The 23093-nt window shown below is 47.8% G+C and overlaps 2 protein-coding genes across 6 annotated transcripts in view; one reads left to right on the forward strand and one right to left on the reverse strand.

Annotated features, from left to right (window-relative positions):
- The window catches only part of ndnl2 (necdin-like 2), a 29364-nt gene extending 26362 nt beyond the window's left edge, over positions 1–3002 (forward strand). For all 5 annotated transcript variants that reach the window (XM_045213818.1, XM_045213820.1, XM_045213817.1 and 2 more), the window contains one exon: positions 2738–3002. In XM_045213818.1, the coding sequence (XP_045069753.1) occupies positions 2738–2854 (117 nt within the window). In that variant the 3' untranslated portion in view covers positions 2855–3002. The remainder of the gene's footprint in view (positions 1–2737) is intronic.
- Positions 3003–22039: 19037 nt separating this feature from the next.
- The window catches only part of hsd17b10 (hydroxysteroid (17-beta) dehydrogenase 10), a 50595-nt gene continuing 49541 nt past the window's right edge, over positions 22040–23093 (reverse strand). Inside the window, exon 7 of the mRNA XM_045213815.1 lies at positions 22040–22533. Coding sequence (XP_045069750.1) covers positions 22384–22533 — 150 coding nt within the window. The 3' untranslated portion in view covers positions 22040–22383. The remainder of the gene's footprint in view (positions 22534–23093) is intronic.

A 23093-nucleotide genomic window follows, 5' to 3' on the forward strand; every position in this document is an offset into this window, starting at 1 on the left:
CAGGGTGGCCCGGCTACCAGAATCCAGTAAGGCCTCCACATCATGGTGATTCACAGTTACCGGGCAGGTGGGGGGGTCGATCTGGGCCGCCATCCACGACTCCCAAGAGCGAGGCAAAACGGTGTGTGGGTGCTGAGCTGGAGGACTCCGCAGTGGGCATAGGTTCATCGGCTGGTTTCCCACACTGCCAGGAGATATGTCCCATCTCCCCACACCGGTAACACTGTCGAGTTTCCCCCTCCTGGTGTACTCTTCTTGGACCCGCCTGGTTTCTGGCTCCCCCTGGAGCCGGGATAAGTCCTGACGTGGCTGGGTTCGAGACCTTGGGGGTCCTTTGGACGGGTTCTTCCCATTTGTGGTGGGGCCGCCCTCCTGGGGTCTTTTCGGGAAGCATTCAGCATCTCCGCTGTGGCCTGGTACTTTCCACAGCTTCCACGGTCAGATCAGCCGTGGTCAAGGCCTGTTGACTGATGAACCGTTTTGCCTCATAAGGCAGGGCGCGTAGGTAACGATCCACCACAACGGCCTCCACCACCGCCGCTGCTGTATTCCTCTGCGGATCCAGCCATTTCCTTGCGATTCGGACAAGTTCATGCATCTGCGCCCGAGGAGGTTGGTCTGGTTGGAAGGTCCAACTGTGAAAGCGCTGGGCCATACCAAACTTTGTGAGTCCATATCTGCTGAGGATCTCAGACTTCAGGGCATCATAGTCAGTAACCTGGTCAGGGCCCAGGTCCCGGACAGCATTCAGCGATTCCCGGTTAGGAAGGGGGCTAACAGACCAACCCACTGTTGCTTGGGCCAGGCTTCCCTAGTGGCCGTGGCCTCAAATGCATGCAGGTATGCCTCAATGTCATCGGTAGCTCCCATCTTAGATATAAAGTCACTTGCCTTTATTGGGCGGGTATTTTGGACCACCCTCTGTCTCTGCAACTGCAATTCCTCTGCCTTCAGAAGGTTGGCTTTCTTTTGCTCCTCCAAGAGAGCCACGTTTACTTGCATCTGGGCTTGCTGGCCAGCAACAAGGGCTTTCAATATGTCCTCCATTTCAGTCGGCGGGGAGCCTACGGCCAACTTGGAAAACTGGGTGATCAAACCTTCGGTATCCTCCTCTGACATGCACTAATAACACTTGAGCGTGCCCGTATTCTCCACCATCTGTGATGTCACGAGAGGCTACACAGCTTTCAGCGGGATTGCTCAAGTAGTGCAAGGAGACAAGGTTCAAACAAAACAAGGATTTTATTAAAGGTCTTGGGAAACTAACGAAAGTATAACACAATTCTGTTCTCTGGTGGCTCTTTAAGGGTTAACAGTTCAGGGATGTCTCTTCCACATCCAAAATCATAACTCTCCCTCGCTCAAATAACTTTTCCCCAGTCTTACTGTATTCCACGTTGCAGCTAGTGGCCAACCCAGCAAAACGTCCTTCCAAATGTCCCACACGTATTTCCACAGGTGCATATATCCAAAGGTGAGTATTTCCCAAAGGTAAGTATCTCCAAATCCTTATATTCCTCATGGAAGTGGACGTGCAGCACTCTTGTCCTCCAGAGAGCCCAGCTTGGAGACCGTGTCTCTTCCCTTCAACAAACCTTCAGCTCATCAGCTCCTCATTTGTTTCAGCTGCGTGGGAAGATTGGCCATAGAGGGGTGGAGTTCCCGACCATACCAGCAGATGGAGCCATAGCTGTCTGGGTTTGCAGCCACCTCAGGGGGATGTAACGTCCCTCCAGGACACAGCCTCTCGTGACATCACACTATCAACTCCAAACCAACATTGGGATGTTTAGACTGACCCAACTTAGATTACTTGCATTCAGATGTTTGATACCATTTATAGTGCATAAATGAACATGGTTTTGAATGAGAGCCATAGACATACAGAGATAGCTATTTAAAACGGTCCTTGGCCAGCTAAGCTAGCTAGAAGAACAACTTTAAAACCTTTAGGCTATCCTTACTTCAAATTCTTTAAAACTTTTATCAACTATAACTATGGGATTTACATCAAATAACCCACCAACAGTAACTCCTGAACCATTCAAGCTAGAGACCCCAAACCAACTTTCTCATGTTCAGGCTATCCTAAATTCAAATTATTTTAAAATATTGATCTATAATGATATATACATTTGCATAAAATAACTTGCCAACAGTAACTCTTGGACTGTTTTAAGCTAGATACACCAAACTAACTTTCACATGTTCAGGCTATTTTATCATATCCAGTCATTCAATCAATCAATCTTTTCATCTATAACCAGTGCTATAATGTGTTACTTTAAACCAGCAAATACACCACATTTTCTTCAGGAAGTGTACTTTTCTAGTTTATAGAATTTTTCTGAAATTAATTAATTTTACTTTGAAATTGTGGAGTAGATTGTGGGGGGGGGGGGGGATCTTTATTTAATCTCTTTTTAGATTAGAAATGTAACGCAACAAAATGTAAACTTTGCAAAGGTGTGTAGACTTTCACTAGGCACTGTAGCTATATAACTGAGGTTGTCCTCTCTCCTGTCTGTCCTCTCTCCTGTCTGTCCTCTCCTGTCTGTCCTCTCGCCTGTCTGTCCTCTCTCCTGTCTGTCCTCTCTCCTGTCTGTCCTCTCTCCTGTCTGTCCTCTCTCCTGTCTGTCCTCTCTCCTGTCTGTCCTCTCTCCTGTCTGTCCTCTCTCCTGTCTGTCCTCTCGCCTGTCTGTCCTCTCTCCTGTCTGTCCTCTCTCCTGTCTGTTAGCTCCATGGACAGGATCCTCAGAGCTGGACTCAGCAGTACAGAGAAGCCACCGCCCCTCCTGCCGCCCCGGCAGTTATCACCTCCGCTAACACGAGCGCCAGCGCTAGCCAGAGATAGAGATACTCCCCTCTGTTGGACTGTTCTGTCAGTGAAAGAAGAAGAGTGAATCACAGACCAGTTCATTCAGTCATTGTTATATTCATTTAAGGTGACATTGTTTTTAATTTGTCAAGTCCAACAATAAAATGATTTTGTACTAATTTTATTTACCCTCAATGTCTCCGTCTTTGTTGGTAGATGTGCAAGACGGTGGGACCTCCACTACTAGTCTGGTTCTACCTATCCAGACCATTCAGATATATAAACATTAAAGGGTAAAGGCCAAGGGGATCGAATTGGGACTGGCTTGCTTTTCTTTTACACACATTAAGACTCACACAAGGAGACGATTTAGTCGTGTTTTGGTTATGCATAGTCCCCATTTATTAGTAGATGTGGGGTTAATTACTAAGATAGATAAGATACACGACGCAACAAGCAGGTACAATAGCAGCCAGTACACCCCTCCCTCCCCCAGTGGATTTCTGTTCATGCGACTCCGTGCAGCCAATGGCAACGCCCGCTTCAGGTATAATGCCAGGAGTCGCTTGTGGATTTGACAGCACTAACTCAGTTCCACCTCCAACAACACCAAAACAACCGCTATGCGAAGGTCAGCTAAAGCAGATCTTATTGAGTAAATCAAATCAAATGTTATTTGTCACATACACGTGTTTAGCAGATGTTATAGCGGGTGTAGCGAAATGCTTGTGCTTCTAGCTCCGACAGTGCAGTAATATCTAACAATTTCACAACATATACCCAATACACACACAACTAGTAAGGGATGGGATTTAAGAATATATAAATATATGGACAAGAAATGACAGAGCGGCATGGACTAAGATACAGTAGAATATTATAGAATACAGTATATACATATGAGATGAGTAGTGCAAGATATGTAAACATGATTAAAGTGACTAGTGTTCCATTTCTTAAAGTGGCCAGTGATTTCAATAGGCAGCAGCAGCCTCTAATGTGCTAGTGATGGCTATTTAACAGTCTGATGGCCTTGAGATAGACGCTGTTTTTCATTCTCTCTGTCCCAGCTTTGATGCACCTGTACTGACCTCGCCTTCTGGATGATATCGGGGTGAACAGGCAGTGGCTCAGGTGGTTGATGTCCTTGAAGAGCTTTTTGGCCTTCCTGTGACATCGGGTGCTGTATGTGTCTTGGAGGGTGGGTAGTTTGCCCCTGATAATGCGTTCGGCAGACCGCACTACCCTCTGGAGAGCCCTGCGGTTGCGGGCGGTGCAGTTGCCGTACCAGGCGGTGATACAGCCCGACAGGATGCTCTCAATTGTGCATCTGTAAAGGTTTGTGAGGGTTTTAGGTGCCAAGCCGAATTTCTTCAGCCTCCTGAGGTTGAAGAGGCTCTGTTGCGCCTTCTTCACCACACTGTCTGCGTGGGTGGACCATTTCAGTTTGTCGGTGATGTGTACGCCAAGGAACTTGAAGCTTTTCACCTTCTCCACTGCGGTCCCGTCGATGTGGATATGGGGGTGCACCCTCTGCTGTTTTCTGAAGTCCACGATCATCTCCTTTGTTTTGTTGACGTTGAGTGAGAGGTTATTTTCCTGGCACCACACTCCCAGAGCCCTCACCTCCTCCCTGTAGGCGGTCTCATCATTGTTGGTAATCAAGCAGTCTGCAAACTTGATGATTGAATTGGAGGCGTGCCTGGCCACCCAGTCATGGGTGAACAGGGAGTACAGGAGGGGGCTGAGCACGCACCCTTGTGGGGCCCCAGTGTTGAGGATCAGCGAAGTGGAGATGTTGTTTCCTACCTTCACCACCTGGGGGCGGCCCGTCAGGAAGTCCAGGACCCAGTTGCACAGGGCGGGGTTCAGACCCAGGGCCTCGAGCTTAATGATGAGCTTGGAGGGTACTATGGTGTTGAATGCTGAGCTATAGTCAATGAACAGCATTCTTACATAGGTATTCCTCTTGTCCAGATGGGATAGGGCAGTGTGCAGTGTGATGGCGATTGCATCGTCTGTGGATCTATTGGGGCGGTAAGCAAATTGAAGTGGGTCTAGGGTGACAGGTAAGGTAGAGGTGATATGATCCTTGACTAGTCTCTCAAAGCACTTCATGATGACAGAGGTGAGCGCTACAGTGCGATAGTCATTTAGTTCAGTTACCTTTGCTTTCTTGGGTACAGGAACAATGGTGGCCATCTTGAAGCATGTGGGAACAGCAGACTGGGAAAGGGAGAGATTGAATATGTCCATAAACTCACATGCCAGCTGGTCTACGCATGCTCTGAGGACGCGGCTAGGGATGCCGTCTGGGCCGGCAGCCTTGCGGGGGTTAACATGCTTAAATGTCTTAATCACGTCGGCCACGGAGAAGGAGAGGCCACAGTCCTTGGTAGTGGGCCTCGTCAGTGGCACTGTGTTATCCTCAAAGCGGGCAAAGAAGGCGAGACGTCGGTGACGTGGCTGGTTTTCCTTTTGTAGTCCGTGATTGTCTGTAGACCCTGCCACATACGTCTCGTGTCTGAGCCATTGAATTGCGACTCCACTTTGTCTCTATACTGATGTTTTGCCAGTTTAATTGCCTTGCGGAGTGAGTAGCGACACTGTTTGTATTCTGCCATATTCCCAGTCACCTTGCCATGGTTGAATGCGGTGGTTCGCGCTTTCAGATTGGCACGAATGCTGCCATCTATCCACGGTTCCTGGTTAGGGTAGGTTTTAATAGTCACAGTGGGCACAACATCACCTATACACTTCCTGATAAACTCAGTCACCTTTTCAGTGTATTCGTCTAAATTATTTTCGGAAGCTACCCGGAACATATCCCAGTCCGCGTGATCAAAACAATCTTGAAGCGTGGATTCCGATTGGTCAGACCGGCGTTGAATAGTCCTTAGCACGGATATTTCCTGTTTGAGTTTCTGCCTATACGAAGGGAGGAGCAAAATGGAGTCATGGTCAGACTTGCCGAAAGGAGGGCGGGGGAGGGCCTTAGAACCATCCTGGAAGTTCGAATAGCAATGGTCGAGGATTTTAGCAGCGCGAGTACAACAGTCGATATGTTGATAGAACTTCGGCAGCCTAGTCCTCAAATTTGCTTTGTTAAAATCCCCTGCTACAATAAATGCAGCCTCAGGATATATGGTTTCCAGTTTGCATAAAGTCCAGTGAAGTTCTTTGAGGGCCGTCGTGGTATCGGCTTGAGGGGGGGATATACATGGCCGTGACTATAACCGAAGAGAATTATCTTGGGAGATAATACGGTCGGCATTTGATTGTGAGATATTCTAGGTCGGGTGAACAAAAGGACTCGTTCCTGTATGTTACTACAATTACACCATGAGTCGTTAATCAAGAAACACACACCTCCGCCCTTCTGCTTCCCGGAGAGATATTTATTCCTGTCTGTGCGATGAACTGAGAACCCGTCTGGCTGGACCGATTTCGACAGAATATCCCCAGAGAGCCATGTTTCCATGAAACAAAGTATCTGGAAAGAAATCCTTGCCCGGAGTTCGTCGAACTTGTTAACCAAAGACTGAACATTAGCGAGTAGTATACTTGGAAGCGGTGGGTGGTGTGCGCGCCTCCTAAGTCGAACCAGCAGGCCGCTCCGAGTGCCTCTCCTCCGCCGGCGATGTTTTGGGTCAGCCGCTGGAATCAGTTCAATTGCCCTGTGGAGAGCAAATAAAGGATCTGCTTCGGGAAAGTCGTATTCCTGGTCGTAATGCTGGTGAGTTACCACCGCTCTGATAACCAATAATTTTCCCCGGCTGTATTTATTGATACAAAACACTTTCTGAGCTAATAATGTAAAAAATAATACATAAAAATACTGCAAAGTTTCCTAAGAGGTAGTCGTAAGGCTGCCATTCTCGTCAGCGCCCGGTTCAGTCCGGAGTTAGGGAATAGAGCCCTAACTGAAGAGAGCAGCAGATCGGATTGAATAGAGCCCTAACTGGAGAGAGCAGCAGATCTGATTGAATAGAGCCCTAACTGGAGAGAGCAGCAGATCTGATTGAATAGAGCCCTAACTGGAGAGAGCAGCAGATCTGATTGAATAGAGCCCTAACTGAAGAGCGCAGCAGATCTGATTGAATAGAGCCCTAACTGAAGAGAGCAGCAGATCTGATTGAATAGAGCCCTAACTGAAGAGCGCAGCAGATCTGATTGAATCGAGCCATAACTGAAGAGAGCAGCAGATCTGATTGAATAGAGCCCTAACTGAGGAGAGCAGCAGATCTGATTGAATAGAGCCCTAACTGGAGAGAGCAGCATATCTGATTGAATAGAGCCCTAACTGGAGAGAGCAGCAGATCTTATTGAAGAGAGCAGCAGATCTGATTGAATAGAGCCCTAACTGAAGAGAGCAGCGGATCTGATTGAATAGAGCCCTAACTGAGGAGAGCAGCAGATCTGATTGAATAGAGCCCTAACTGGAGAGAGCAGCAGATCTTATTGAAGAGAGCAGCAGATCTGATTGAATAGAGCCCTAACTGAAGAGAGCAGCGGATCTGATTTGAATAGAGCCCTAACTGGAGAGAGCAACAGATCTGATTGAATAGAGCCCTAACTGAAGAGAGCAGCAGATCTGATTGAATAGAGCCCTAACTGGAGAGAGCAGCAGATCTGATTGAATAGAGCCCTAACTGAAGAGAGCAGCAGATCTGATTGAATAGAGCCCTAACTGAAGAGCGCAGCAGATCTGATTGAATAGAGCCCTAACTGAAGAGAGCAGCAGATCTGATTGAATAGAGCCCTAACTGAAGAGCGCAGCAGATCTGATTGAATAGAGCCCTAACTGAAGAGCGCAGCAGATCTGATTGAATAGAGCCCTAACTGAAGAGTGCAGCAGATCTTATTGAATAGAGCCCTAACTGGAGAGAGCAGCAGATCTGATTGAATAGAGCCCTAACTGAAGAGAGCAGCAGATCTGATTGAATAGAGCCCTAACTGAAGAGCGCAGCAGATCTGATTGAATAGAGCCCTAACTGAAGAGCGCAGCAGATCTGATTGAATAGAGCCCTAACTGAAGAGCGCAGCAGATCTGATTGAATAGAGCCATAACTGAAGAGAGCAGCAGATCTGATTGAATAGAGCCCTAACTGAGGAGAGCAGCAGATCTGATTGAATAGAGCCCTAACTGGAGAGAGCAGCATATCTGATTGAATAGAGCCCTAACTGGAGAGAGCATCAGATGTGATTGAATAGAGCCCTAACTGAAGAGAGCAGCAGATCTGATTGAATAGAGCCCTAACTGGAGAGAGCAGCAGATCTGATTGAATAGAGCCCTAACTGGAGAGAGCAGCAGATCTGATTGAATAGAGCCCTAACTGGAGAGCGCAGCAGATCTGATTGAATAGAGCCCTAACTGAAGAGAGCAGATCTGATTGAATAGAGCCCTAACTGAAGAGCGCAGCAGATCTGATTGAATAGAGCCCTAACTGGAGAGAGCAGCAGATCTGATTGGCGCAGTGGTCTAAGGCACTGCATCGCAGTGTTAGCTGTGCCACTAGAGATCCTGGTTCGAATCCAGGCTCTGTCGTAGCCGGCCGCGACCGGGAGACCCATGGGGCGGCGCACAATTGGTCCAGGGTAGGGGAGGGAATGGCCGGCAGGGATGTAGCTCAGTTGATAGAGCATGGCGTTTGCAACGCCAGGGTTGAGGGTTCGATTCCCATGGGGGGCCAGTATGAAAAAAAAAAAAATATGTATGCACTCACTAACTGTAAGTCGCTCTGGATAAGAGCGTCTGCTAAATGACTAAAATGTAAATGTAATAATAATAAAAATAATATGCCATTTAGCAGATGCTTTTATCCAAAGCGACTTACAGTCATGTGTGCATACATTTTTACGTATGGGTGGTCCCGGGGATCGAACCCACTACCCTGGCGTTACAAGCGCCATGCTCTACCAACTGTTGTCTCTCTCTCTCTCATTCTGTTCTCTTTCTTACGTTGCATGTTGGAATTTACAAGGCTTGAAAAATCAACAAGAAGGCTATCTTCACAGATAAAAACGTCTTCCTCTGTGCCACATACATTCCCCCCTCAGAGTCACCCTACTTCAATGAAGAGAGTTTCTCCATTCTAGAGGGGGAGATTAGTCACTTTCAGGCCCAAGGCAACGTGCTGGTCTGTGGAGACCTAATAATATAATAATAAAGACCTGAATGCTAGAACAGCAGAAGAACTAGACACTATTAACAGTCATGGGGACAAACACCTACCGGGAAGCAACAACCTTTCCCTCCCCCCCCCAGAAACAACTAAAATGGAGTACAGCTCCTGAAGCTCAGTCGAACACTGGGTCTGTACATAGTCAATGGTAGGCTAAGAGGGGACTCTTTTGGTAGGTACACCTACAGCTCATCCCTTGGCAGCAGTACTGTAGACTGCTTCATCACCGACCTGAACCCAGAGTCTCTCAGAGCCTTCACAGTCAGCCCACTAACACCTCTCTCAGACCACAGTAAAATCACAGTGTATCTGAGAAGAGCAGAACCCAACCATGAAGCATCACGGCCCAATAAATTACATGGTACTAAACAGACCTATAGATGGAGTGCAAACAGTACAGAAATCTACCAAAAAGCAATTAGTAGCCAAAAAATACAATCTCTCCTGGACAACTTTTTAGCCTTAACATTCTCCTACACCAATGAAGGTGTACATTTGGCCGTTTGGAACATAAACTTTATATTTGACAAATTAGCCTCCTTGGCTAATCTTAAGAAACATAAGAGCAAACCAAAAATAATAGATAATGAAAAATTGTTTGATAATGATTGCAGAAATCTAAGAAAGTCATTGAGAAATATATTTAATCAAAAACACAGACACCCAGACAACAAAAATATACGCCTTCAATATGGGGAAACACTGAAGCAATACAAACACACCCTAAGAACAAAAAAGGAACAGCACATTAGAAATCAGCTGGATGTGATTGAGGAATCCATAGAATCAAACCACTTCTGGGAGAATTGGAATAAATTAAACAAACCTCATCATGAGGAATTGGCTATCCAAAATGGGGATATGTGGAGAAATGACTTTGCAAACCTCTACAGCAATATAACAAAGAGCCCAGAACAACAAGATATACAAGAAAAATTACAAATCCTTGAATCAGCAGTCAAAGACTATCAGAATCCTGTGGATACCCCAATTACATACATTTACATTTTAGTCATTTAGCAGACGCTCTTATCCAGAGCGACTTACAGTTAGTGAATACATATATATATATATTTTTTTTATACTGGCCCCCCGTGGGAATCGAACCCACAACCCTGGCGTTGCAAACGCCATGCTCTATCAACTGAGCTACATCCCTGCCGGCCATTCCCTCCCCTACCCTGGACAGAACAATAATTATTGGAAAAACTTTGCACTCTCCAACCCAAAAAGGCCTGTGGTGCTGATGGTATTTTCATTGAAATGATCAAATATACAGACCACAAATTCAAATTGGCTATACTCAAACTCTTCAACATTATCCTAACTGCAGGTATTTTCCCCGATATTTGGAACCAAGGATTGATCACACCAATCTATAAAAATTCATTTTATTAGATAACGTTAGCCAGGCTAGCGGTTATTCCTTTTATTAGATAACGTTAGCCAGGCTAGCGGTTATTCCTTTTATTAGATAACATTAGCTAGGCTAGCGGTTATTCTTTTTATTAGATAACGTTAGCTGGGCTAGCGGTTATTCCTTTTATTAGATAACGGTAGCTAGGCTAGTGGTTATTCCTTTTATTAGAAAACGTTAGCTAGGCTAGCGGTTATTCCTTTTATTAGAAAATGTTAGCTAGGCTAGCGGTTATTCCTTTTATTAGATAACTGTCACGATCGTCAGGGTAAGGAGTAGACCAAGGCGCAGCGTTGCAGGCAAACATACTCATTTATTAAGCGAAACGATATCAAAACAACAAAAGACGGAAACGTGACAGTACACGGTATAACACAACCAACTCGAAACAAGAACCCACAAAACCAAAGGAAAAACCGACAGTATAAATATGGCTCCCAATCAGAGACAACCAGCAAACAGCTGACACTCGTTGCCTCTGATTGGGAGTCACTCAGGCCAACATAGAAATAGGGAACATAGATCTACACACCCTGGCTCAACATAACAGTGTCCCCAGAGCCAGGGGGTGACAATAACGGTAGCTGGGCTAGCGGACACTCGTTGCCTCTGATTGGGAGTCACTCAGGCCAACATAGAAATAGGGAACATAGATCTACACACCCTGGCTCAACATAACAGTGTCCCCAGAGCCAGGGCGTGACAGTACCCCCCCCTAAAGGCGCGGACTCCGACCGAGCCAACTACATACCACAGGGGAGGGACCGGGTGGGCACTCCGCCTTGGCGGCGGATCCGGCTCTGGGCCTGATCCCCACTTCCTCTCCAACCCCCCAAAGTACCCCTGGTCCGGTCTGGCCCCGCTGGCCGGAGCCGGACTGACGACACGCACCCCTGGCTTGGTGCGTGGAACAGGAACGGACCGGACCGGGCTGACGATGCGCACCCCTGGCTTGGTGCGTGGAGTAGGAATGGGCCGGACTGGGCTGGCGACGCGCACCACAGACTTGATGCGTAGAGCAGGAACGGGCCGGACCGGGCTGGCGACGCGCACCACAGACTTTGTGCGGGGAGCAGGAACAGGCCGGACCGGGCTGGCGACGCGCACCACAGACTTGGTGCGGAGAGCAGGAACGGGCCGGACAGGGCTGACGAAACGCACCACAGGTTTGGTGCGGGGAGCAGGAACAGGCCGGACCGGGCTGGCTACGCGCACCACAGGTTTGGTGCAGGGAGCAGGAACAGGCCGGGCCGGGCTGGCGACGCGCACCATTGGCTTGGTGCGGGGAGCAGGAACAGGCCGGACCGGGCTGGCGACGCGCACCACAGACTTGGTGCGGAGAGCAGGAACGGGCCGGACAGGGCTGACGAAACGCACCCCAGACTTGGTGCGGGGAGCAGGAACGGGCCGGACCGGGCTGGCGACGCGCACCATAGGTTTGGTGCGGGGAGCAGGAACAGGCCGGGCCGGGCTGACGACACGCACCACAGGCTCGATGCGAGGAACAGGAACAGGCCGGACCGTACTGGGGACACACACCACTGGCCCTACGCAGGGATCAGGAACGGGCCGGACCGGACTGGTAACACACCCCAGTACCTCTCGCCGTGCCTCCACACTTTCCCTCTCCTCTGTGATCAGTGGCCCCCTTAACCTGGCGGCCTCCTCTGCACACCCGCTGGACCGCTCCATCGCGGCCTCCGGCTGCCCCGTCGTCCACGTCGTGAGCCCCCCCCTAAAAATTTTCTGGGGTTCTCTCCTCCCCGTGGACCAGGCCTCCCTAGTTCTCGCCAGACTCTCACCCCACTGCTTCAAAGTCCAACCTCTCTGCTCTTCACTTGGCTTGGCCCAGTCGAGACTCTTAATCCATTGTTCCCAAGTCCACTCTCTCCGCTCTTCACTCGGCTTGACCCAGTCGAGGCTGCCACGGAGATCTGCTAGGGATTTCCCTGGTGATGGCTCCTCGACTCGCTGCTTGGTCCAGTTTTGGTGGGTTCTTCTGTCACGATCGTCAGGGTAAGGAGTAGACCAAGGCGCAGCGTTGCAGGCAAACATACTCATTTATTAAAGCGAAAACGATATCAAAACAACAAAAAGACGGAAACGTGACAGTACACGGTATAACACAACCAACTCGAAACAAGAACCCACAAAACCAAAGGAAAAACCGACAGTATAAATATGGCTCCCAATCAGAGACAACCAGCAAACAGCTGACACTCGTTGCCTCTGATTGGGAGTCACTCAGGCCAACATAGAAATAGGGAACATAGATCTACACACCCTGGCTCAACATAACAGTGTCCCCAGAGCCAGGGGGTGACAATAACGGTAGCTGGGCTAGCGGACACTCGTTGCCTCTGATTGGGAGTCACTCAGGCCAACATAGAAATAGGGAACATAGATCTACACACCCTGGCTCAACATAACAGTGTCCCCAGAGCCAGGGCGTGACAATAACGGTAGCTGGGCTAGCGGACTAGCAGTTATTCCTTTTATTATTGATTTTAATTTTTCTTTATTTACATTTTTTTACCCCCTTTTTTGATCTTGTCTCATCGCTGCAACTCCCCAATGGGCTCGGGAGGAAAGGTTGAGTCATGCGTCTTCTGAAACATGACCCGCCGAAACACGCTTCTTAACACAGTAAGGCCAATAACGTTAGTAGCTGAGTAACGTTGGCAAACATGAAGTGCAATGGACCCGGGTAATATTATGTTCCGGTCAGATATACAAATACACTGAACATTTCCACTCTTTTCCTGTCCACGATGGAGCTTTGTGTCAGGCATGGCTGCAGACCGTCCGACATCCTGCTTATGGCCTCAATACGACAGCTGAAGTCATTCACCAGCTGCGGTTGACCATGTGCAGTGATCACTTTGTGGCCACTGACTACAATGGGGACCGGTTGAAACCCGGTTCTTTTTCCACCATGGACGGGAAAGATCCAACCATTCAAGGTATGTTGCTAGCTAGCTAAGTTGCTAACACCTGTAGCTAGTCACCACAAAGTAATGTATAATGTTATTTGTTTGCCATTCCCTGAACTACAGTTGAAGTCGGAAATGTACATACACTTAGGTTGGAGTCATTAAAACTTGTTTTTCAACCACTCCACAAATGTCTTGTTAACAAACTATAGTTTTGGCAAGTCGGTTAGGACATCTACTTTGTGCATGACACAAGTAATTTTTCCAAAAACTGTTTACAGACAGATTATTTAACTTATAATTCACTGTATCACAATTCCAGTGGGTCAGAAGTTTACATACACTAAGTACTTCCAAAGTTGTGGCAAAATGGCTTAAGGACAACAAAGTCAAGGTATTGGAGTGGCCATCACAAAGCCCTGACCTCAATCCTATAGAAAATGTGAGGGCAGAACTGAAAAAGCGTGTGTGAGCAAGGAGGCCTACAAACCTGACTCAACTACACCAGCTCTGTCAGGAGGAATGGGCCAAAATTCACCCAACTTATTGTGGGAAGCTTGTGGAAGGCTACCCGAAACGTTTGACCCAAGTTAAACTATTTAAAGGCAATGCTACCACATACTAATTGAGTGTATGTAAACTTCTGACCCACAGGGAATGTGATGAAATAAATAAAAGCTGAAATAAATCATTCTCTCTACTATTATTCTGACATTTCACATTCTTAAAATAAAGTGGTGATCCTAACTGACCTAAGACAGGACATTTTTACTAGGATTAAATGTCAGGAATGGTGAAAAACTGAGTTTAAATGTATTTGGCTAAGGTGTATGTAAACTTCCGACTTCAACTGTAGTTTGTGATGTTTAGTTTATTTCTCCCCATATACACACACACATACACACACACACACACACATACACACACACACACACACACATACACACACATACACACACGCATACATACACATACATACAGTGGGGAGAACAAGTATTTGATACACTGTCGATTTTGCAGGTTTTCCTACTTACAAAGCATGTAGAGGTCTGTAATTTTTATCATAGGTACACTTCAACTGTGAGAGACTGAATCTAAAACAAAAATCCAGAAAATCACATTGTATGATTTTTAAGTAATTAATTTGCATTTTATTGCATGACATAAGTATTTGATCACCTACCAACCAGTAAGAATTCCGGCTCTCACAGACCTGTTAGTTTTTCTTTAAGAAGCCCTCCTGTTCTCCACTCATTACCTGTATTAACTGCACCTGTTTGAACTCATTACCTGTATAAAAGACACCTGTCCACACACTCAATCAAACAGACTCCAACCTCTCCACAATGGCCAAGACCAGAGAGCTGTGTAAGGACATCAGGGATAAAATTGTAGACCTGCACAAGGCTGGGATGGGCTACAGGACAATAGGCAAGCAGCTTGGTGAGAAGGCAACAACTGTTGGCGCAATTATTAGAAAATGGAAGAAGTTCAAGATGACGGTCAATCACCCTCAGTCTGGGGCTCCATGCAAGATCTCACCTCGTGGGGCATCAATGACCATGAGGAAGGTGAGGGATCAGCCCAGAACTACACGGCAGGACCTGATCAATGACCTGAAGAGAGCTGGGACCACAGTCTTAAAGAAAACCATTAGTAACACACTACGCCGTCATGGATTAAAATCCTGCAGCGCACGCAAGGTCCCCCTGCTCAAGCCAGCGCATGTCCAGGCCCGTCTGAAGTTTGCCAATGACCATCTGGATGATCCAGAGGAGGAATGGGAGAAGGTCATGTGGTCTGATGAGACAAAAATATAGCTTTTTGGTCTAAACTCCACTCGCCGTGTTTGGAGGAAGAAGAAGGATGAGTACAACCCCAAAAACACCATCCCAACCGTGAAGCATGGAGTTGAAACATCATTCTTTGGGGATGCTTTTCTGCAAAGGGGACAGGACGACTGCACCGTATTGAGGGGAGGATGGGCCATGTATCGCAAGATCTTGGCCAACAACCTCCTTCCCTCAGTAAGAGCATTGAAGATGGGTTGTGGCTGGGTCTTCCAGCATGACAACGACCCGAAACACACACGCTCCAGGTAAATATTGCAATCCTTTAGCCATTTCTGGACCTGTGTCCAAAAACAAGCTACAAATGGACAGAACCAAAACAAATGATCTAATGATTCTGTCTCTTCGCAGCAAAATCTGCAGAGCTGGGAAGATTGTATCCCCCATATAAATAACATTCTATTGGTAGCAATAATTTTATATAATAATTTACATTGAAAGATTCTAAGTTTTGAATCCGGTGTCGTTTTGCGTATCAGTTCATAAACACTATGCCATGGGATCGGTACGTCAAAAATCTCTTCCCAACTATTTTGCAATCTATATGGGACGGCTGTCAATCCTTTGGTCCTTAAATGAAACTAGTATACTTTTTTGTTTATCACAGTTTTCTTTAACCAATTATGTTCTTTAATGCGGCCGACAGACAAGTTCCTTACTTTCTCCCCCTTCCACTTTCCTCTTCCATTTTTGCGGTAAGGCTGCAATTATTTGGTTGTAATTTTGGGTAGAGCAGACATTTCCATATGTTTTTGTTAGCTGCATGTGAGACATAACTCCACCAGTCCTACCGATTATATCATTTACGAAGATTATACCTTTTTTAAACATTTTGTAAAAAATAGGTTTTTTGTCAATTAGTATATTTGAGTTTAACCACAATATTATCCATTATAAAAAAAACTGCCCTGCCAACTAACCTCATTAGAAACCACCGTATTCCACTATTTAACCTGATCTAATCCTACAGGACACTCCCTGTAACTCTTCTGAAGTCAAATCTCCCCCAAGTACTTTTCTGCTGCTGCCACCACAACGTCTACATTTACATTTAAGTCATTTAGCAGACGCTCTTATCCAGAGCGACTTACAAATTGGTGCATTCAACTTATGATAGCCAGTCGGACAACCACTTTTCTTCTTCTTTTTTTTAATGGGGGGTGGGGGAAGAATGATTACTTTATACTATTCCAGGTATTCCTTAACGAGGTAGGGTTTCCGGAAGGTGGTGAGTGACTCCGCTGTCCTGGCGTCATGGGGGAGCTTGTTCCACCATTGGGGTGCCAGAGCAGCGAACAGTTTTGACTGGGCTGAGCGGGAACTGTGCTTCCGTAGAGGTAGGGGGGCCAGCAGGCCAGAGGTGGATGAACGTAATGCCCTCGTCTATTGTGACTTACGTTCCATCCCTGCAGTACAATTGATAACAATAGCTATGAACGCTAAGAATCCACCCTTAATGAAGCATATATCAGTCGTTGGCCTCTGTTCTGGCACAGATCTATTACTCACTGGGCTCCTCTCAGGATCCATCACCCTTGACCCTTGACCCATCCTCCTCTACTTTCTTCACTGCCTCAGCACACGACACCTTCTGTACTACTCTGACCCTGGCCATCTCAACCTGCCTCTATCGCACCGGACGCTTCCGATCCCCAGCAACATGGGCACCACTACAGTTGACACAACTTTTTCTTCTGAAACTACACACTCATCTGTCCCATGCCCTCCTGCACACTTCCCACATCTTGGAATCTCCGTCCTACACACTGCTGCAACATGACCATAAACATTTCACCTGAAACACCGCAGTTGGTTTGACACAAAAGCTCTAACAGGATTACTGAAATATCCTAACATGACTTTGTCGGGTAAAGACTGACTCAAAAGAACTGACAGTGACTCCCCTGTCTCACCACCAGGTCTGCGTCATACACCGGGAATCTTCAACTTCATGACTCCTCTGTCTCACCACCAGGTCTGTGTCATACACCGGGAATCTTCAACTTCATGACTCCTCTGTCTCACCACCAGGTCTGCGTCATACACCGGCAATCTTCAACTTCAACTGCTCCACCTCCACACTTAAAGCTACCCCAGAGATCACTCCTTTCACTGGCGCCCTGTTCCTACGAGCAACCCTCTGGGTGGAAGAAACACAAACAAATATTACAAGTCCACTACAGGGTTAACCCTAACCCCTAACCCTAACCTTCACTGATTCAACTGCAGCTAACTCCTTTCCCACCATCCTGAAACCACAAATGGTTCCGCCAAAAGGCAAGGATCCACTTTCTCCAAGAATGTCACCCCTGCTGGACCAGATTGTTCTTTATCCATCGGACTCAGAGGTCTTCACCTTCCACCTCCCTCTTCCATTTCTGAACTATTTACTCTGCTAGTACTTCAGGTGATACCCATGTTGTGGGTTGGTGTGTCAGGTGATACCCATGTTGTGGGTTGGTGTGTCAGGTGATACCCATGTTGTGGGTTGGTGTGTGTCAGGTGATACCCATGTTGTGGGTTGGTGTGTGTCAGGTGATACCCATGTTGTGGGTTGGTGTGTCAGGTGATACCCATGTTGTGGGTTGGTGTGTCAGGTGATACCCATGTTGTGGGTTGGTGTGTGTGTGCGTTCTAACCTCTTCTCTCCTGCAGCCCGTCTGTCTCTGTCTGGACAGCAGGACCGCAGCCGGACACTCAGCTGGACACACCACAGACACACAATTCTCCCACCACAGACACAATTCTCCCACCACAGACACACACACACACAGTTTGTGGTGGAGATGTTTATTAGTGTTAGAATGTTTATTAACCAGGGTTGGGCTCAATTCAGAATGCCTTTTTGAATTCCAATTAAATTCTAGAATTTGAATTGAAGTAGTAAACAGGATTCAAATTTAAGAAAATCGAATTTAATTCAAATGCCTCTTCTATTCTATATTAGGTGTAGTCTATACAGATATAAAGTACATCTTGTAATAAAACATCAAACGTCATTTTATAAATGCATATCAAATATCAAATCAAATTTTATTGGCCACATGCGCCGAATACAACAGGTGCAGACATTACAGTGAAATGCTTACTTACAGCCCTTAACCAACAAAAAAGAAGAGCAGAAGTAAAATAAAATAACAGTAGGGAGGCTATATACACAGGGGGGTACCGGTGCAGAGTCAATATGCGGGGGCACCGGCTAGTTGAGGTAGTTGAGGTAATATGTACATGTGGGTAGAGTTAAAGTGACTATGCATAAATACTTAACAGAGTAGCAGCAGCGTAAAAAGGATGGGTGGGGGCAGTGCAAATAGTCCGGGTAGCCATGATTAGCTGTTCAGGAGTCTTATGGCTTGGGAGTAGAAGCTGTTGAGAAGTCTTTTGGACCTAGACTTGGCACTCCGGTACCGCTTGCCGTGCGGTAGCAGAGAGAACAGTCTATGACTTGGGTGGCTGGAGTCTTTGACAATTTTTAGAGCCTTCCTCTGACACCGCCCGGTATAGAGGTCCTGGATGGCAGGAAGCTTGGCCCCAGTGATGTACTGGGCCGTACGCACTACCCTCTGTAGTGCCTTGCGGTCGGAGGCCAAGCAGTTGCCATACCAGGCGGTGATGCAACCAGTCAGGATGCTCTCGATGGTGCAGGTGTAGAATTTGAGGATCTGAGGACCCATGCCAAATCTTTTCAGTCTCCTGAGGGGGAATAGGCTTTGTCGTGCCCTCTTCACGACTGTCTTGGTGTGTTTGGACCATGATAGTTCGTTGGTGATGTGGACACCAAGGAACTTGAAGCTCTCAACCTGTTCCACTACAGCCCAGTCGATGAGAATGGGGGCGTGCTCAGTCCTCTTTTTTTCCTGTAGTCCACAATCATCTCCTTTGTCTTGATCACGTTGAGGGAGAGGTTGTTATCCTGGCACCACACGGCCATGTCTCTGACCTCCTCCCTATAGGCTGTATCAGGACAAACACTTAAATATCAGGACAAACACTTCAAATGAATTATCAAGGAAAACAAAATCTGTATGTGAATATTCTAAGTTATTATATTTCAATAAAAACATTTTGTTCAATACGGGGAAATACTACATTTCCCAGAATGCATTAGCTAAAGTCGACCCTCAGGCCTTCAAAAAGACGCCAAAGAAATGAAATGGTTGGTGGAAATATGATTGGCTATTCTAAGCACTAATGTTAAAAGATAATATGAACATTGTTTCCAGAGAAAAGTTATATATTATTTGGTATCTGGAAGTGTGACCTGTCAGATTCAATGAAACTCATGTTCTGACCGAGTGGAATTTCTTTGAATTGCACTAAATTAAATTCTACTTCCTGTCACTCCAACTCAAATTCTACATCCTGTGGGGTGTGGCCAATTCAATTTGATTTTCAACTCAGGAGATGAATGGGAGTCAATTCCAAAATTCTGAATTTATCCCAACCCTGTTATGAACGTTAGAATGTTTATTTCTTGATAGAGTTTGTGGTGGAGGTGAGGGAGGAGCTTCATTCTGAGGGGGAGGGGAGATGGGAGAGGTACCTGTATGTGTCTGGAGATGTCAATAATCTGGAGTTGCCCCTCCTCCCATACTCCACCTACCACTTCCGGGTCAGCGGGGTCAACGACCTCGGGAGGAGCGAACACTCGGAACCCTCTGAGACTTACAGCACCCCTCCTTCAGGTATGACACACACACACAGAGACAACACACACACACACACAGAGACAACACACACACACACAGAGACAACACACACAGAGACAACACACACACACACACACACACACACAGAGACAACACACACACACACACACACAGACAACACACACGACCACACACAAGACAACACACACACACACACACACACACACACAGAGACAACACACAAGAAAGACAACACACACGCGCACACAGAGACAACACACACACACAGAGACAACACACACAAGACAACACACACGCGCGCGCACAGAGACAACACGCGCACACAGAGACAACACGCGCACACAGAGACAACACGCACACACACACAAGACAACACACACACGCGCGCGCACAGAGACAACACACACACACAGAGACAACACGCACACACAGAGACAACACGCACACACACACAAGACAACACACACGCGCGCGCACAGAGACAACACGCACACAGAGAGACAACACGCGCACAGAGACAACACACACGCGCGCACACAGAGACAACACGCGCACAGAGACAACACACACACACACAGAGACAACACGCACACAGACAACACGCACACAGAGACAACACGCGCACACAGAGACAACACGCACACAGAGACAACACGCGCACACACAGACAACACGCGCACAGAGACAACACACACACAGACAACACGCACACAGAGACAACACGCACACAGAGACAACACGCGCACACACAGACAACACGCACACAGAGACAACACGCACACAGACAACACGCACACAGAGACAACACGCACACAGAGACAACACGCACACAGAGACAACACGCGCACACACAGACAACACGCACACAGAGACAACACGCGCACACACAGACAACACGCACACAGAGACAACACGCACACAGACAACACGCGCACAGAGACAACACACACACAGACAACACGCACACAGAGACAACACGCGCACACACAGACAACACGCACACAGAGACAACACGCACACAGACAACACGCACACAGAGACAACACGCACACAGAGACAACACGCACACAGAGACAACACGCACACAGAGACTCACATGGCCTCTCCTATCATTGCTACGCAGACGACACACAATTAATCTTCTCTCGCATCTCTGCATGTCTGGCAGACATATCAGTATGGATGACGGATCACCACCTCAAGCTGAACCTCGGCAAGATGGAGCTGCTCTTCCTCCCGGGGAAGGACTGCCCGCTCCATGATCTCGCCATCACGGTTGACAACTCCATTGTGTCCTCCTCCCAGAGTGCGAAGAGCCTTGGCGTGACCCTGGACAACACCCTGTCATTCTCCGCCAACATCAAAGCGGTGACCCGATCCTGCAGGTTCATGCTCTACAACATTCGGAGAGTACGACCCTGCCTTACACAGGAAGCGGCACAGGTCCTAATCCAGGCACTTGTCATCTCCCGTCTGGATTACTGCAACTCGCTGTTGGCTGGGCTCCCTGCCTGTGCCATTAAACCCCTACAACTCATCCAGAATGCCGCAGCCCGTCTGGTGTTCAACCTTCCCAAGTTCTCTCACGTCACCCCGCTCCTCCGCACACTCCACTGGCTTCCAGTTGAGGCTCACATCTGCTACAAGAGCATGGTGCTTGCCTACGGAGCTGTGAGGGGAACGGCACCTCTGTACCTTCGGGCTCTGATCAGTCCCTACACCCAAACGAGGGCATTGCGTTCATCCACCTCTGGCCTGCTGGCTCCCCTTCCTCTGCGGAAGCACAGTTCCCGCTCAGCCCAGTCAAAACTGTTCGCTGCTCTGGCACCCCAATGGTGGAACAAGCTCCCTCACGACGCCAGGACAGCGGAGTCACTCACCACCTTCCGGAGACATTTGAAACCCCACCTCTTTAAGGAATACCTGGGATAGGATAAAGTAATCCTTCTACACCCCCCAAAAAAAATATATATATATATTAAAGTGGTTATCCCACTGGCTATCATAAGGTGAATGCACTAATTTGTAATTCGCTCTGGATAAGAGCGTCTGCTAAATGACGAAAATGTAAAATGTAAAATGTTCTATGGTTGCAGTGGCATCATTTCAGCTAAACCTGTCGGAAAAAACGTAACATGTTTGTATTGTTGGAGAGAAAGTCTGAAAAACAGGATGAGGATTTTTATTAGTTTACAAAACCACAGGGAGCGTAGCGTAGTGCTTTGGGTATGAAGAACAGAAACATACATGCATTCATTTGAGCTATAGTAGGGATATACGGGTTACAGTTTTACATTCCAGTTGGTGTCAAATGTCCCGTGTAGCTCAGTTGGTAGAGCATGGCACTTGCAACGCCAGGGTTGTGGGTTCAATTCCCACAGGAGACCAGTACCAATGAAAATGTATGCACTCACTAAGTGGCTCTGGATAAGAGCGTCTGCTAAATGTACTCCCCACTCCAACTACACACTCCCCCACTCCTGTCCGTCCTCAGGGTAGCCCGTCCGTCCTCAGGGTTGCATGCGGATGCCTCCGTCCAGCCTGATGACCTCTCCGTTGATCATGGGGTTCTCAGCCAGTGATGTCACCAGGTGGGCAAACTCCGCAGGGTCTCCCAGGCGGGACGGGAAAGGCACCTGACGGGCCAGGAACGACTGCACCTGGGAGGGAGAGAGAAAGAGAGAGGTGAGAGTGGGGGTTAGACTGGATAGAGAGAGAGGTGTGGGGGGGTTAGTACGGTGTGGGGGGGGGTTAGTACGGTGTGGGTGGGGGTTAGTACGGTGTGGGTGGGGGGTTAGTATAGAGCGAGAGGTGGGGGGTTACTATGGAGAGAAAGGTGTGGGGTTACTATGGAGAGAAAGGTGTGGGGTTACTATGGAGAGAGGTGTGGGGGGGTTAGTACGGAGAGAGGGGTAGGGGTTAGTATGGAGAGAGGGTGGTTAGTACGGAGAGAGGGGTGGGGGTTAGTACGGAGAGAGGGGTGGGGGGTTAGTACGGAGAGAGGGGTGGGGGGTTAAATGCGGAGAGAGGGTGGGGGTTAGTACGGAGAGAGAGGGTGGGGGTTAGATGGAGAGAGGGTGGGGGGGTTAGTACGGAGAGAGGGGTGGGGGGTTAGTACGGAGAGAGGGGTGGGGGGGTTAGTACGGAGAGAGGGGTGGGGGTTAGTACGGAGAGAGGGGTGTGGGGGTTAGTACGGAGAGAGGGGTGTGGGGGGTTAGTA

Source organism: Coregonus clupeaformis, unplaced genomic scaffold (genome assembly GCF_020615455.1).
Source record: "Coregonus clupeaformis isolate EN_2021a unplaced genomic scaffold, ASM2061545v1 scaf0157, whole genome shotgun sequence".
In the NCBI taxonomy this organism is placed as follows: Eukaryota; Metazoa; Chordata; class Actinopteri; order Salmoniformes; family Salmonidae; genus Coregonus; species Coregonus clupeaformis.